This window comes from Echiichthys vipera (assembly GCF_963691815.1).
Source record: "Echiichthys vipera genome assembly, chromosome: 20".
Lineage (NCBI taxonomy): Eukaryota > Metazoa > Chordata > Actinopteri > Perciformes > Trachinidae > Echiichthys > Echiichthys vipera.
In genome coordinates this window covers 10,388,166-10,403,059 of record NC_139845.1, presented here as the reverse complement: position 1 = coordinate 10,403,059, position 14,894 = coordinate 10,388,166, and the positions used below count along the sequence as shown (strand labels likewise).

At 38.9% G+C, this 14,894-nt stretch overlaps 1 protein-coding gene across 1 annotated transcript in view; it reads left to right on the top strand.

The window, feature by feature from the left end:
• Nucleotides 1-14,894, top strand: part of cacna1c (calcium channel, voltage-dependent, L type, alpha 1C subunit) — a gene marked incomplete at both ends in the record, with an annotated part of 197,538 nt that overhangs the window by 143,477 nt on the left and 39,167 nt on the right. Inside the window, 5 exons of the mRNA XM_083935268.1 lie at nucleotides 1,622-1,709; nucleotides 2,413-2,497; nucleotides 5,695-5,763; nucleotides 9,657-9,747; nucleotides 12,881-12,907. Of these exons, the coding sequence (XP_083791394.1) occupies nucleotides 1,622-1,709; nucleotides 2,413-2,497; nucleotides 5,695-5,763; nucleotides 9,657-9,747; nucleotides 12,881-12,907 (360 nt within the window). The remainder of the gene's footprint in view (nucleotides 1-1,621; nucleotides 1,710-2,412; nucleotides 2,498-5,694; nucleotides 5,764-9,656; nucleotides 9,748-12,880; nucleotides 12,908-14,894) is intronic.

Here is a 14,894-nt window from a genome sequence, read left to right as displayed (position 1 = left end):
ACCTCTGCATGGTGACCAAACGAATGAGATGGCAGACTAAAGGTGGGAAGCTTAGTGATGCAGGACAACCACAGTTCAAAGCCATTTCTCCTCTGATTTAACCTGTCAGCAAGCTGAGGTGGTACAGCTGGTGAGGGATGCCCTCTCTGTCCCTCCCTCTGGGGTTTGTCCAAGCACATTGCAACTGAGAGGAGACCCAGGGGTGGACTGCAGAAACTACAAGTCCCAGCAGGCTAGGGAGCACCTGGGACTCTATCGCCCTGGGACAGCAACAATTAGACTAATCTGCATGAATTACAAAATATAGCCCCATCAGGACTAAATCACTTTTGGTCTATAATTGGATTATAGACCACTATGATCTAACTATTACAGTAGTAGAAAACAATGCATTTGTATGCCACTCGTAGTATCAAGTGTGTGAGCTATCCCCTAAAAGTAGACCATCTTCTTAAAGGTACCATATTGTAAAAAATTAGCTTTTTACCATTTCCACGTTTTCGTAATAAAGCAGGTTGTGCTATATGAATACTGTGAAAGTACCAAAACACTCAATCGACAGAGAAATGCAATAAAATAGGATCTCTGAATGTCTTTATGATATTATGTACTGTAGACGATGAGATCCCCAAATTCATAGCAATTAAATATTGAGAAACTTTATTCTTAAATTGTTTCACTATTTTCCAGCACAGTCTTCCACAGAATGGTGAACCCCTCCCCATCTTTACTTTAGAAAGCCCCTCTGAGATGCTCTTTGTATACCAACCATGTTACTAACCTGTTGCCAGTTAACCTAAGTTAACCTCTCTTCACTTTTCACAACTTTTCCAGTCTATTGTTGCCACTGTCCCAACTTTGTTGAAAGGTGTTGCTGGTTCAAAAAACAATGCATATCTTTGTATATTTTTTAAAACATGGGTTTTCAGTTATTTGCAAATCATCACATTATGTTTATATTTACATTTCAGCACAATAATTTCAGACTAGAACCATCCTGACTCAGCTGAAAGTTGACCAGCAGCTAACACTTAGAGGAAAAGGACATTTCCTATAATCCACACTAGTTCACATTCCCACCCACACATCAGGCTTAATGATTACAATCCAGCTACATTCATTGTAGGCAAATGGATCAATAAACAGTAGTAAAGTGTAACCAGTGTTTTGGTGATTTGATAGAATACAATAATTGCTATATCGTAGTTTTATTTCACATGAAGGCTTATATTTGGTTATGGAGAAGCTACCATGTTTGCCAACATAAAAACAGAACTGAATTGAACTGTATATATCTGTTGGTTGCTTTAAAATATATCTGAATGAATTGGATTGTTTGAGATGTGAATCCAGCTCCAATGTTTCTGTCTGGATGTGCTTTTATCTGTATTTCCATACTAACAAATTGTCTCCTTGGCAGAGCTTTTCTCTCTTTAGCAGGTTTTCCCTCCTTCCTGTCCTGCAGCACTGTATAATGTTCTGTATTATCACAGTATTTGTTGTGCAGCACTTCAGTGTAGATTTTCAGATTCTTTTTTCCCTCCTCTGTTTCCGTTTTCTCTTTACCTCTCTGCGCCCCGACTGCCTGCCCCTCACCCCTCCACCCTGCACCCCCTCACAGAGAGTTTTCCAAGGAGAGAGAGAAGGCCAAGGCACGTGGTGACTTTCAGAAACTCAGAGAAAAACAGCAACTGGAGGAGGACCTCAAGGTAGGCTGTTCTGTGTGTGATTTATCCTTGTAACAGTTTTCACTTGCCACTAAGATTTACTTTATATTACTTGCAAGTTTTTCAAAAAGGGGATTGACACTTAAGATGGGAGAAAAGAGAAGTAGAAAATACCAGCAGTTTCCCTTAAAGAGATACTTTACCCATTTTAATCCAGGTTCTGTCATGGCAACTGGGGCATTGTGTTCAGATGAATGGTGTTTGGCATCATCAACATAACATCGGCCAACGTTTAGTCTTTCAGAGGCTAACGCCTGCTCAGTCTTAAAGACAGAGTGGTGACTGGAATCATATAAAACTAGACAATCTAAGGAATTCAGTGGTACCAACCATGTCATGCTAGTTGTTAAGGGGTGCATCATGCTCCAAAGTTAGGCTCAAAACTGTGAAAAACTGGCATGGCCATTTTCAAAGGGGTCCCTTGACCTCTGACCTCAAGAAATCTGAATGAAAAGATTTTATGGGTCAAATTGTATCAACCCAAATATTGCAGCAACGACTTATGAGACATAAGTGATCATGAGAATGACCATCATAAAGTTATATCATAATGTACTAAGCCTTATACACTTTTTTCCGTGTAACAACTTTTAAGGGAGAAATCCAGAAGATTCGATATATGTAAGTGCTGCTATCCAGTCATTATTTCCTTTGTCTGTGTTTATATGTGTGTGTGTGGATATAGGGCTATTTAGACTGGATCACTCAGGCTGAAGACATTGACCCAGAGAATGAAGAGGAGGGCATGGACGATGACAAACCTAGAAACCGTGAGTACTACTGTGTTTGTGTGTGTGTGTGTGTGTGTGTGTGTGTGTGTGTGTGTGTGTGTGTGTGTGTGTGTGTGTGTGTGTGTGTGTGTGTGTGTGTGTGTGTGTGTGTGTGTGTGTGTGTGTGTGTGTGTGTGTGTGTGTGTGTGTGTGTGTGTGTGTGTGTGTGTGTGTGTGTGTGTGTGTGTGTGTGTGTGTGTAGTAGCAGTAGAATATGCCAAGAGTGAGTGAGGGTCTATCTGCATTTGCATCAAGGATGATTATACTTGTACGTAATGTGATTTAAGATTAGCAGTTGGTGCTTTGTGCACACAAGACGTTGTGAGGATAAGGGTGCTTATGTTTGTGTCAAATCTAGTGTTTGTGAGCTCACTGCAGTCTCCATCACATGGTGGTGGTCGGTAGTCAGTAAAGGAACAACTGACTGTCTGACTGACTGACTGACTAGATATAAACTGTAGCTAATAGCCTCTGGGCAGACACTAGCATACACACAACAAACACACACACACACACACAAACTCACACACACGCACACACACTTTAGGTATACAGCCATAGGAATGTGTGTACATGTGTTCTGACAATAATGTACACACAAATTAACAGCCCGTCTCCCTCCACAACACCTCCAGAGAGAGGAAGCCACACGCGGCACATGTCTCCCCCAAGACAGAACTTCATTCCCCTGTGAGGGAGAGTATAGCACTGGCCTCTTTTGACCTGAAGGTCCGATCTTAGAGAAGAGAGATAGAACTCTAGAAAGAGATGGATGGTGAGAAAGAGAGGCAGGGATTTGACAAAAAAGTGTGTCTGTACTGTTCACTATGTACCGTGTACCGTTTTATAAATGCTTGGAGCGCAGTTTTCTCACATTGATGATTAATGACTGAATGAATGATGAAGATTAAATATGCAGAGGCAAAGCACACGCTCACACAGTGTACTGAAGTTTGGCACATTAACAAACAAATATGTGGCCTCCCCAATTGGGCCAATTTTGTAAAATGTCACATCACAATATTGAGATGCTTTTGCTAGTTCTGCATCACTGATATTATGTTACAAGTTGAGGGGGAAAGCAAGTGCTTGATCCAGTGTAGTCCAATATAAACATATACAAATGGTTCTTACTGTACTACAAATTGAACAAATTTACCATATAAATAACGATTAACGTAATAAAACTGTTGGTATCAGTCAGATGCAAGTCTATGTTATAACTTTGATGACAAAATGATTGATACTTACGATCAAAAGTTCTCCATCAGAAAGATCAATCATCCTTCTGTTTGTGAAGGTGGAAAATCAAGTCACTCTATCTCCCTTTCTGCTCGATGAATGGATCCTCCTCTGGGAAGATGAATGAGGGCAGTTTGCTGCCCAGGACATTTTGTATAGACCATTGCACGTACACACACATTAGCATGTCCAAAGAAGGAATAGGACGAACAGAGGAGAGGAAATCAAAGAGACAGAGATGGTAGGTAAAATAGAATGTTGAGATATAAAAGAGGGAGTGTGTGTGACGGAGAAGGTATCTGGGACAGAGAACAGATGAACAGATTTTACCTCATGAACAAGTCATGTTAGTGACCACACACACCTTTCAATGTGTATATCTATCATCCTATCTTTACATGAACAGCTACATGGGCATAATATTGATGTATGACGGGCTACTGTGTTCACATAAAGACAGATATTGATAGCATGTGTGTGTGGTTGGTGAGAAAGAGTAATACATGGCATTCATGTATTGATTTCCACCGTTTTTAGTAACAGCATGAGTGAGTGCGTCAACAGCCTCTAAAATATGGTGGTTATCATTTATGATGCCACACACACACACACACACACACACTCACACGCTCACACACTCAAATCTAGTGATATATGGTGTGATATGAATGGTTTGTTGGTTCTCTATTTATTTATAAAAGGAGAAAGGGTGCTCTCCCAGAATTAGCTGGATTTAGAGCTGCAAGGTATGTGTCCCTGTAAAATACATGGTTTATTTGACTGTGGTCTGTAATAACAATACAAACACAACATAACATGTATCATATATGTTTGGTCTGCACATGTGTGTGTTTCCTATCATCTCAGGGGCACTCTGATGTTGACAGTTGATAGATAAGAATCAGCATACTGTAAAGTTTCCACCTTCTATAGTTCTATAAATATTTCTATATCCTTCTATAGTCTTAGTTGTGTAAAAGAACAACACAAGAGGCATGTATTGAATTGAAAAGATCTGTATTGTATCGAAAAGATATTAGACCTGTGTTAAACATATTTCCAGAGGATGAAGCCTTTTAAACAGAAAAGAAAAAAGGGAGAAATTGTCACAGACCCCACTTTGAGAGTCACTTCTCTAGAGTTCGTGGAGTTGGATTGGCTGTGCGTGTGTTTGCTTGATTTCATGATTCATATTTGTGTATGCACTGCAGTTTTAATTCTGCCACTGTACAAACTGACTCACTCGAAGAATATTACTAGTATTATTCTGCAGTATGCTTGGATATTCATATGTGAATCACTGGAAGAATGAGCAGAATCCAACAATAGAATGGCCCCGGTACGGAGGAGCATGCTGATGTATATACAGGCTCACAATGATGCAAATAGTGTAAGAGGAAGAGGTGAAGTGGACAGAGAATATTAGCTATTGTGTTGGCCAAGAGTAGGGGGAATAGGATGGACACATACAGTATATTGTACTGTGTGGTGCTCAGTGAAAACAACACAGAAATATGCTGTTGAATGTTAACTTCCTCTTTCCATCTCTCCTCTTTCCATCTCTTTTCCTGTTCTGTAATTTCTTTTTATCTCAGAGAATGAGAAGGTCTTTGATCAGATATGTTGGCAAAGTCTGGCAATGAAACGTAATGGTACAAGAGAGTAAAATGCAGTAATGCCTTCTTGCCAGTTATGTTGGTAATACATTTTAAATTATAGTAATAGCTGGAGTAATGTAATGAGGTGTGACTGTAAAAAGGGAATGTCATTTCTGCAGAAGCAATCCTGTTTCTTTGCACCAGGTTGTGTATGTCATCAGAGCCAGTACGAGTATATGAGATTATTCGTGTTAGAATTTGTGTGCATTTTCCGTATTTGTGCTGATTGTGAGTGCCTATTTGTGTGTATCCATGCGCGTGTGTTTATGTTTTCTGAGCCATGCTCTTTATCCCCAGGTAAGAGCCAGCGTTTTCAGTCTCTGCGTGGAGCCGTGATGAAAAATGCGGCTTTCCTTCGTAAGGCGTGTGCGTCTGTCTGCATGGTCCAACACTAGTTAAAGTTGACTGGAAACCTAATTCCAGACTTGCAAGCAAAAGGCACCTCCTCTTCCTCTTCCTCTTTCCTTTCCTCTTGCCCTCTCCTCTCCTCCTTCTGCACTGTAGTAAGCACCTTCTTTTTTCCGTGGCTGCCTCTCAACACTGTAAAGACGTTTATTCTCATTGTCTTCCTCCCTGCTGCTGGCATTCTTGTATGTCTTCATTACATCAAAACTTTAACACCGGGTTTCATGGGATTAAAGACTTGAGGAAAAAACATAATTTCTGTATTGAGATGCAGCTGGAGTTTTCCTTTATAGGTTCGCAGGAAAGGAAACCGTTCGCATCTGCCTGAGTTGTCTGAAAAAAAAAAATGGCAAGAGGACAATGTCATCACAGAAAAAGATTGGAGTATTTTTTACACACTGTACATGGCAACTGCAAACATTTGCAATATTTGTGATGTCACGGTCCTCTCCTTCTTTCAGATTCCTTTCCCTTAAATTCCCCTGCACTGTTGCTAGCCATGCTAGCTCTGATAACAAGAGATTATAGAGGAACAGCTACAAAATTTGAATTTTAGTCTTTTTATGAATGTCACCCAGCACTTGTCATATTGATGAGTAGAAATGTAAGATATTGGTTCTTCTCTTTACTGACTTAATTGTTAAGTGCTTACATGCTAACAAGCTGTTTATGGGTTACTTTTAATCCCCGATATAATATGACAATGGCCTAGTGAGCAAAACAGAGAGACTAAAATTCAAAACGTTGCCTTATTGTATTACATTGGAACTGCATGGAAAAACGTCATGTTCCAAATATTTTGTCTAGGAATTAAACTGTCTAGGTTTTGGTATTGGAAAGTCGGACTGCTAGAAATATATATATTTATATATAAATATATGAAAATGACCAATGGAGATGCTGGCATGGATGATTAATATCTGACTTGAGCTCATTTCAGCGTGTTGACTCAGACATAAAACAGTTCTGTACACTAGCACACACAATCCTTTCCACCAAGGACTACTGTTGTTTATAAATGTAAGAGTTTGCCTATATCAGTGCTATTAGTTAATATTTTATCTGTTCACACAAGCCAACATGGGTGAGAATAAATAAATCCCTCTGTTTCGTTGAAAAAGTGTGACCCTTCCCTGGCTTTCTCATTCCCTCCCTGCTTCTATCTCCATCCCATGCTCCTTTGTCCGTTTTCCTTCTCCCTCTCCTTCATTCTCTCTGTGTCCCAAGTCTTTTGGGTTTACTCTAACAATAGGTATTAAACTAGTTCAGAACTCCATTGAGGAGAAGGCATCAGGCTGGTTTTATATTTGAAAGGCTTTAGCCTCGGGAGAGACAGTAGGGCCTAGAGTGCTTTTAACTGAGTAGCATAGCAGCAGGTGGCACGTGTCGAGGTGGGGAAACATACAGCGTGTTCACAGCAGAGGCATTAATGTTCAGAGAGACCATCCTGATCTCTACAGCACAGAATCCATCCATCACCAAGCATGTGGCAAAGTACACTGTACACTCACTGTACTGTAAGTGCTTACCAGACTGCTCCTCATATAAAACACAACAAAAATATATACAGGTGTTTTCAAACTATGAATGCTGCAAATTTATTTACTAACTGTAATCCAAAATAAATGTAGAATATTTAATTCTAATATATATTATTATGATAAGTATTATTTATAATTAAATTCAAATAAAATCATTTGAAAAACTGCTGTTGCCCACAAAAAATATATCAGAATCCTTGGTTATCATTGTCTAAAGTTGACACTTTTTTCTAGTTCCTAGTTTCTAGTTTACACACTGACTGCAGTTCCCTTTAACCTGGGATGACTGACTGCATGCACTTGCTTGCTTTTCTTTGCTTTACTTAATTACAGCATCATGTACTCATATTTATTCCAGGTCATATATAACTCAGTCCAAATTGGATACATGTTCACTTTGATTCCTCTCTTTTTTTATAGTTTATAACCTAGAGTGGGTTACTTTTTAAACACTTTTAACCCTCATCCTACAGACTGGGGTAACCGTAGAACCCAGACTTATACTTTTTATTATATCTCAATGTGCTTTATTCTATTGTTCCAATGTTTCATGATTTGTCAATTAAATTTTCTCCCTCGTGACTTCATATAATTGTTTTCAGCTTCTGTTGTAATTAGTGGTAAAGATGTAAAGATGCCCTTTTTGAGGCAAGTCAAAGCCCCTAATTGCAGCCTGTGCAATTTATTAGTATATAGATAAAATAGTATGGATAGATAAAAATGTTGGCCATGGGTTCTAATTTAAAATACCACACACTATCAAGGAGGGACAGACACAGATTTCCTCAGGTGGTCTATTTTACTTTACTTTAAAATTAACTGTAACTGACCCAAACTAATAATAATTACACAGCTAATAATCTGAGAAGAATTAAGTTAACATTTTTCTATGATGGTTTCATACAGTATTGGATCAGGGTTAAAAATCTCAGACGAGATGCAGAAGGGTCGATGTCAGGGTTGAAAATTGTGTATGGAAAGAAATTTCTTACTCACAAGATTATGACTATTCAGTTTTTTAAAATGCATTCTCATCTTGAATGCTGATCATGTCCCTTGGTTTCAGAGTTGTTTCGCAAAAGTAGGCTTAGCTTTATTTAACAGTGGATATTTTACTTTAATACAAGATGCACAAGATTCATATCAGTATCTGACTCTGTTACCCAGAGGGTTTTACAATAAGTGTATGAGGTGACAGTGAGGGGAGTGCTGCTCGTTTCCGCAGGCAAAGACTGACAGAAGCAATAAAAAGCAATGTATCACTTCATAACAGTTTCTCATACAGCAAACCCTCTTTTTCTTCCCCCTCCATCCATATCTCCCTCGATGCTTCCATCCCTCCCCACCCTAAACGTCTCTATTTTTTACTTTGTTGACCCTCTGTTTCCATCCCTAACTGCCGATTCATATTCCTCCTGTCCTTCCTCTGCAGCAGCCTCTGCCTCCCGTCTTCCCGGTATTCATCCTTCCATTTCCACTTTACACACCATTACACTTGCCTTTAAATAAGGACAAAGTGACACATTTGCAGTGTCCTTGTGGCTTTATCAACAAAGAAGGATTGGGCTCAGTGAGCGTCCTACCTGTTTACACATCTTCTAAAAAGCACAGAGTTAATTAACAATTTTTCAGATGTTTGCATAAACATAAATCCTGCCAAAGCTCTCACAGCTTGATTAAAGTTTAGAAGAATTAAATAAAGGTTTTTTTCAAAAAACATTGGCTGCAATTAAGCTCCTGCATCCTCCCACAACGTTTGCAGACCAAAGACTAAAATCTACAGCATGTTTTTTTCTTTTTATCTCCATGAGCTTTAAAATCACAAAAGGGTTTTGTTAAGATTTAGTTCACCAAGAGTTAAGCAATCCTTCAGCTTAGGAGTTGAAATCCTTCTAATAGCTTTTGCAGAGGTTGTCCCTAACCAGTTAATGTTGCTAGTATGGAAATAATTACTTCAGGCAATACAGAATACAGTATCATTTCATAAAAGATTATTTTCAAATCTTATGTAAATCAGATTTTCTGAGCCAAAATCCACATCTCCTCGGTAATTACCTATAGAAGACATCCCACACATACAAGTGTGTGTAGTGGTATATTTGAAATGTTGATTGATATTTTGGAGCAATGTTTAAGCTCAAGGTTTAGAGGAAGCAATACAGTAAAGACCAGCGTAATAATGATGTAATTGAGGATGTACAACCCATTTCCCTGTTCTGTTAATGAATCTGTTTCATCTTTCTTTCTTTTTCTGTCTTTCGTTCTTTATCTGTCACCTCTTTTTCTCGGTCTCTCCACCTCTCTGTCTCTCAGTGAGCATGCCAGCCAGTGAGAATGAATCGGTCAACACAGACAACGTCCCCGGGGGAGACGCGGAGGGGGAGACCTGCTGTACCCGGCTAGCGTAAGTACCTCATCCTCTCTCATACACACACCTTCTCCTACTTCTATCCCTCAGCTCTCTCAGTCACCTTCTGTCAATCCCAAGGATGAACCCTGTCCCGCTTCTTTCCTGTATTAGCACTTCAGTGCCATGGTACAAGCAGCTCAACCTGCCTCTATTCTGCCTCTATTAAGCACAGTGACAGTGGGTTGCTGTCATACTCTGAACTGGTAAAACTTTGGGAGGGAGAACTTCGGTGGATCTGAGGAGAAAACCATAGAAAGTTCATTTTCATTTTTACTGCCAATGAAATTACTCTTTCCCTTGATGAACTGTCGGCCCAGCTATGAGGAATTAATCCGACACTTTTTTTCTGATATACTACAACTAAACAACCACATTGAAGTCTGAAGTTGGTTCTAAGACTGGTTGCCATTTTTCCCTTTTTTAGCAGATAAAATGTTATTTTTTATATATTAAAATATAAATGTGTCATTTCAAAAATTAAATTTTCAAATAGTAAGAATTACAGGCTTATAATTTCTACACTGTCGTCCAAATTCACAAAAGGATTGCACAGCTGTAGCAGGCACTAAACCTGCACATAACAGAGAAAAATAGACTGTGTACTCCATCTTTTTAAGTTTATCCAGTTGAGTTATGAAAAGGTTGTGATACAAAACTGGAATAGTAGGTTTTTCACATCACAAAAATTATCGGGTGTTACTTCAATTTTAATTGAAAAGTGCTTATCACAGAGGTCTGTGACATTGTTCTGACTGAAGGCGTTGTATAGACAGTGTAAGAAGGAACAAGAAAAGAAGCCCATTTAGTGAGTCCACAGTGCCTGACTCATGTGGTACAAAGAAAGCTTGACCGTCACTTGGGATTAAACAAAAAAGTACAGTTTTATCTAATAGTAATCCAGTTTTATTTCCTTTTCTTCTCTCTCTTTCTCTCCCACCTTTGTGTGTTCGCTGGTGAAGTGCTTTCCTCCTCCCCTGTGGGAGCTCACAAACAGCTGACTCACTTGCTCTTGCTCCCACCTCTCCTTTCATTTTTTTACATTATTAAATAAGTGCATTGCTTTCTTTCTTAGACACAGGGCCACGCAGGAGCCGTGACCCCAGCGAGCCCACTTCAGCACACACATGCAAACACACCTACATTCAAAACTGTGCAGCACTGGGAATGTAGCTGAAGTGAGCAGAGAAAGTTATGTGCAATATAAAAATTTAGAGTTGAAATCCAACTGAATCATAACCAGAGGAACAGGAAGGCCAGTGGGCACACGTGGATGTTGTTTATGGGTACTCTCGCTGTCCATCTGTTACTTTGTCTTTGTTATGTTATTTGTGTTTATTTGTTCCTTCAGACCAAAACAACTCCAAACAAAGGCTCTGTCATATCTTCAGGAGGTGCCAAAACCCAACACATGAATGCCAAATAGAAGTTTTAGTGAAACTATCATTTTGTTGCCTTTACTTATTTGTTTACTTTACTTTCTTAATATATTGATTGATCGTTCGTCCATGAAAAGTGAAAAATAGCGATTAAATGTCTTGATTAGTCCCACCAACAGTCAAAAACCCAAAGATATTTATTGAAATATCATATATGACAAGAAAAGCATCAAATCCTTACATTCGAGAAGCTCGCCCCAGCAAAAGTTTTCTGTTTCCACTTTTTTAAAATTACTAATATAATTCTATCGAACTGATATCAGAATAGTTAGTCATCAAATTTCTGTTGATTGACAAACTGTTGCAGCTCAAGAACTCACATCATTATTGTGTGCATTAAAGTTTCAATATTTAGTAAACAAATTATAAAAGTGCTATCACTGAATGCTTCTCATCTATTTGTGTAGCATAAATGTTGTGGCACAAGGTATACATTGCATATTCATAACCTCTAAAACTGCTGTATGATTAACTTAATTTGGTTTGACAATTCACATGAAAGTGTGTAGGACTACAGCAGATACGTGCCCTCATCCGTTCTCTGCAAGACTGCAACAAGTTTGGCCAGGGGCATTTGCTCAAACTATTATAGCGATAAAACTGGAGAACTTCAGTGTTTGTCAGTTCTTTTTTACAATGCTATGGAGACAGACCTCAGGGTAGGAGCTACTTCCACGCTCGCTGATATCCATAATCGAGACGGACACATGAAGTGAAGAGACGTGTGTGCTGTTGGCGTCGATATCCAGCCAGTCAGTCATTTTATTCTATCGTTCAGTGAGTCAGTGAGTCATTTCATTGCTTAAGTCAGTCAGTCAATTCATCTGCTTTTACAGACAACGACAGGTCACTGTTGCTCACAACAACTCCCTAAAAACTCATTGTGACACTATGTTCTCTTTTGATTCCTTTAGTTAATGTAGAAGCAGTACAGTTGCATTTAAATGTGACAAAAGGAGCTACAAAAACACTAATCGGTACATCATTAAATTTGGTTATAGCATTCAACAAACATTTTAATTATTTGGTGCATCAAGTTTGGTTATCAAACAACCTTGGCTGAGAGAAGAGTGTCATCCTATAATCTTACCAGCATGCCTCTTCTATCTCTTTTCTTCTCTTTTCTTCTCTTCTCTTCTTTTCTCTTCTCTTCTCTTCTCTTCTCTTCTCTTCTCTTCTCTTCTCTTCTCTTCTCTTTCCCGAAACAATGTCTTCCATAATCTCTTGTCTTCAGTACTTTATGTATGTACCTTTTGCTGTTACAGTGGTGAACAATCAACAGACATATTTTCTATTAATAATTGTGTTATTCACACCAAGGCAAATTGGAGAAATTCCAAACTTAAGGCATTGTTTTCTTTTGACTGGATGCCACTGTATATATGTTTGCAGCGGGTGATTTGTTCAGAGGATATGTGGGTCGTCATAATAATGTCCATTCGGTTTTGCAGAAAATATACATGACAGGCGACATTTTGCTAGTGTGATTTCACCTCCATCTCCAAAGTAGCAAATGTATACTTTGTGATATAAGGTGATAGCATCTCAAAAGACCCACACAACTGTGTTGTTTAAGGACTGTGTTTGCTAAGGCAAATATCCCTCTCAAATCACCCCTTTCATGTTGTGTACCTGTCTATATGTGTGTTATGTGTGTGTGTGTATAATCCATTCTGTTTTCTGTGTTCCAGAAATAGGATCTCCAAATCCAAGTTCAGGTTAGTACATGTTGTTTACCATAGTCTTTTAATCCACCTGCTCTAATGTCTCTTCCTCTGTGGTAATTGTATGGTCGCTGGATGTGTGTGTGTGTGTGTGTGTGTGTGTGTGTGTGTGTGTGTGTGTGTGTGTGTGTGTGTGTGTGTGTGTGTGTGTGTGTGTGTGTGTGTGTGTGTGTGTGTGTGTGTGTGTGTGTGTGTGTGTGTGTGTGTGTGTGTGTGTGTGTGTGTGTGTGTGTGTGTGTGTGTGTGTGTGTGTGTGTGTGTGTGTGTGTGTGTGTGTGTGTGTGTGTGTGCGTGCGTGCGTGCGTGCGTGCGTGTACACTAGTGCACAGGAAACACAGGCAAACTGACATATAGTAGAGCCTCGCTCTTTAAAGGAATAGTTCAAGTTCTTGGAAAATACATTTACTTTCTTTCTTTCAAAGATTTAAATGAGAAGATCATCACCCCTCTCATGCCAGTACGGTAAATATGAATCTACAGCCAGTTAGCTTCACTTAGTACAAAAACTGGACACAGGGGGGAACAGCTAGACTGGCTATGTCAAAAAGGTAACAAGACCCACCTACCAGCACTTCCTAAGCTCACTAATTAACATGTTTAATCCATACAAAAACACTAGGTAAAAACGTCTATTTGTGGCCCTTTTCTGGTGCGATGTTATGACGTGCATCGCCTCCATCAGTAACTTTTACAACTCTGTCATCTCAACCACAGATTCTTTCTGTGTCTGCCCAGGCAGCTCTTGGATGTTGTTCCAAATTAGTTGACACCTAGTTTGAAAGAGAGAATAAAAAAGTAACAAATAATGAAACATGTAATTGAATGTGACACACCAAAACAAAAAATCATATTCCTATAAATTCCTATTTTTAGCAGCGCTTTCCACATTTAAAAAAAAAAAAAACCTGTATATACTGTACGTGCTAATTTTGGTGGAAAAGGCGTATAACGCTTGGCATGAGAGCAAATAGGAATCTCTTCCAAAACATTGAACTATTCCTCAAAAGAGAATTGGTTATTTTCTAACCAATAGGGTGTATTGTCCTCATTACGGACAGAAAAATGAATATTTAAAAAATGACTGTAACACAGGTTTTTTTAAAAGGCCAGAAGATAGTTTGATAAAGTACAATCAAAGGCATTAAAAATGTCTTTTTCTGTAAGAATCCATGTTCGCTTGTGTTGTGTTGTGAGTCTCATGTAACATTCAGTGTGTGCATCATGGCAGAAGACTGGTGAAACATGAATTTTGTATAGGCAGAAAGGAACACTCGCCATTTCAGTTACAGTTACATGACTAATCTCCTTGTAACCACCATGTCTGGTGTTACCAGAGGAGAAAGAGCCCAAGTGCAAATAATTGATACACACCCACAACAGAGAAAGGCAGTAATGGTCTGGATTCACATGGTTGTTATGAATAAAAGCTGATTGGTCTGACAGATTTCTGATGTTTTAACTTACATTTTTAAGGCAGTCTATCATTAAAGGAACTGTAGCAAACAATATTAGCAGAGAATTAAGTCCCTCTCTTTCTCTCTCTCTCTCTGTGGTTTTGTACGGCTGTGTGTGACAAGTTGGGGAACAGTCAATGAGATCTGTGTGGAGGCAACGTTTTTCAGTATTTCAAGTACAGCACCTTTAACAAATAATTGTCTCCTCCTTAACTTTAAGAGGTGCTAAACTTTGTGTTTAAAAGTGCGTGAGTGTGTGTTTGTATGTTTTTTAAGCAGTAATTCACATATGCAATTTAAGGCAGTTAGCTGTCAGTGTCTGTATGAGAGTAGATCATAAGGGCTGGTTGGGGAAAAAAATAGCAGGCATAGGTTAGGCTACTAGACGGTTGGCACATTTATCTATTTTTTACTATTTAGATTGCATTGCATGTTTTCTTATAGTGCAAATAAACTTTTTTCACTGTTTCTCATTTCTTAGTTGACATATCTTGATGCAAGCTATTTTTTAGATAAGGCTTTAAAAA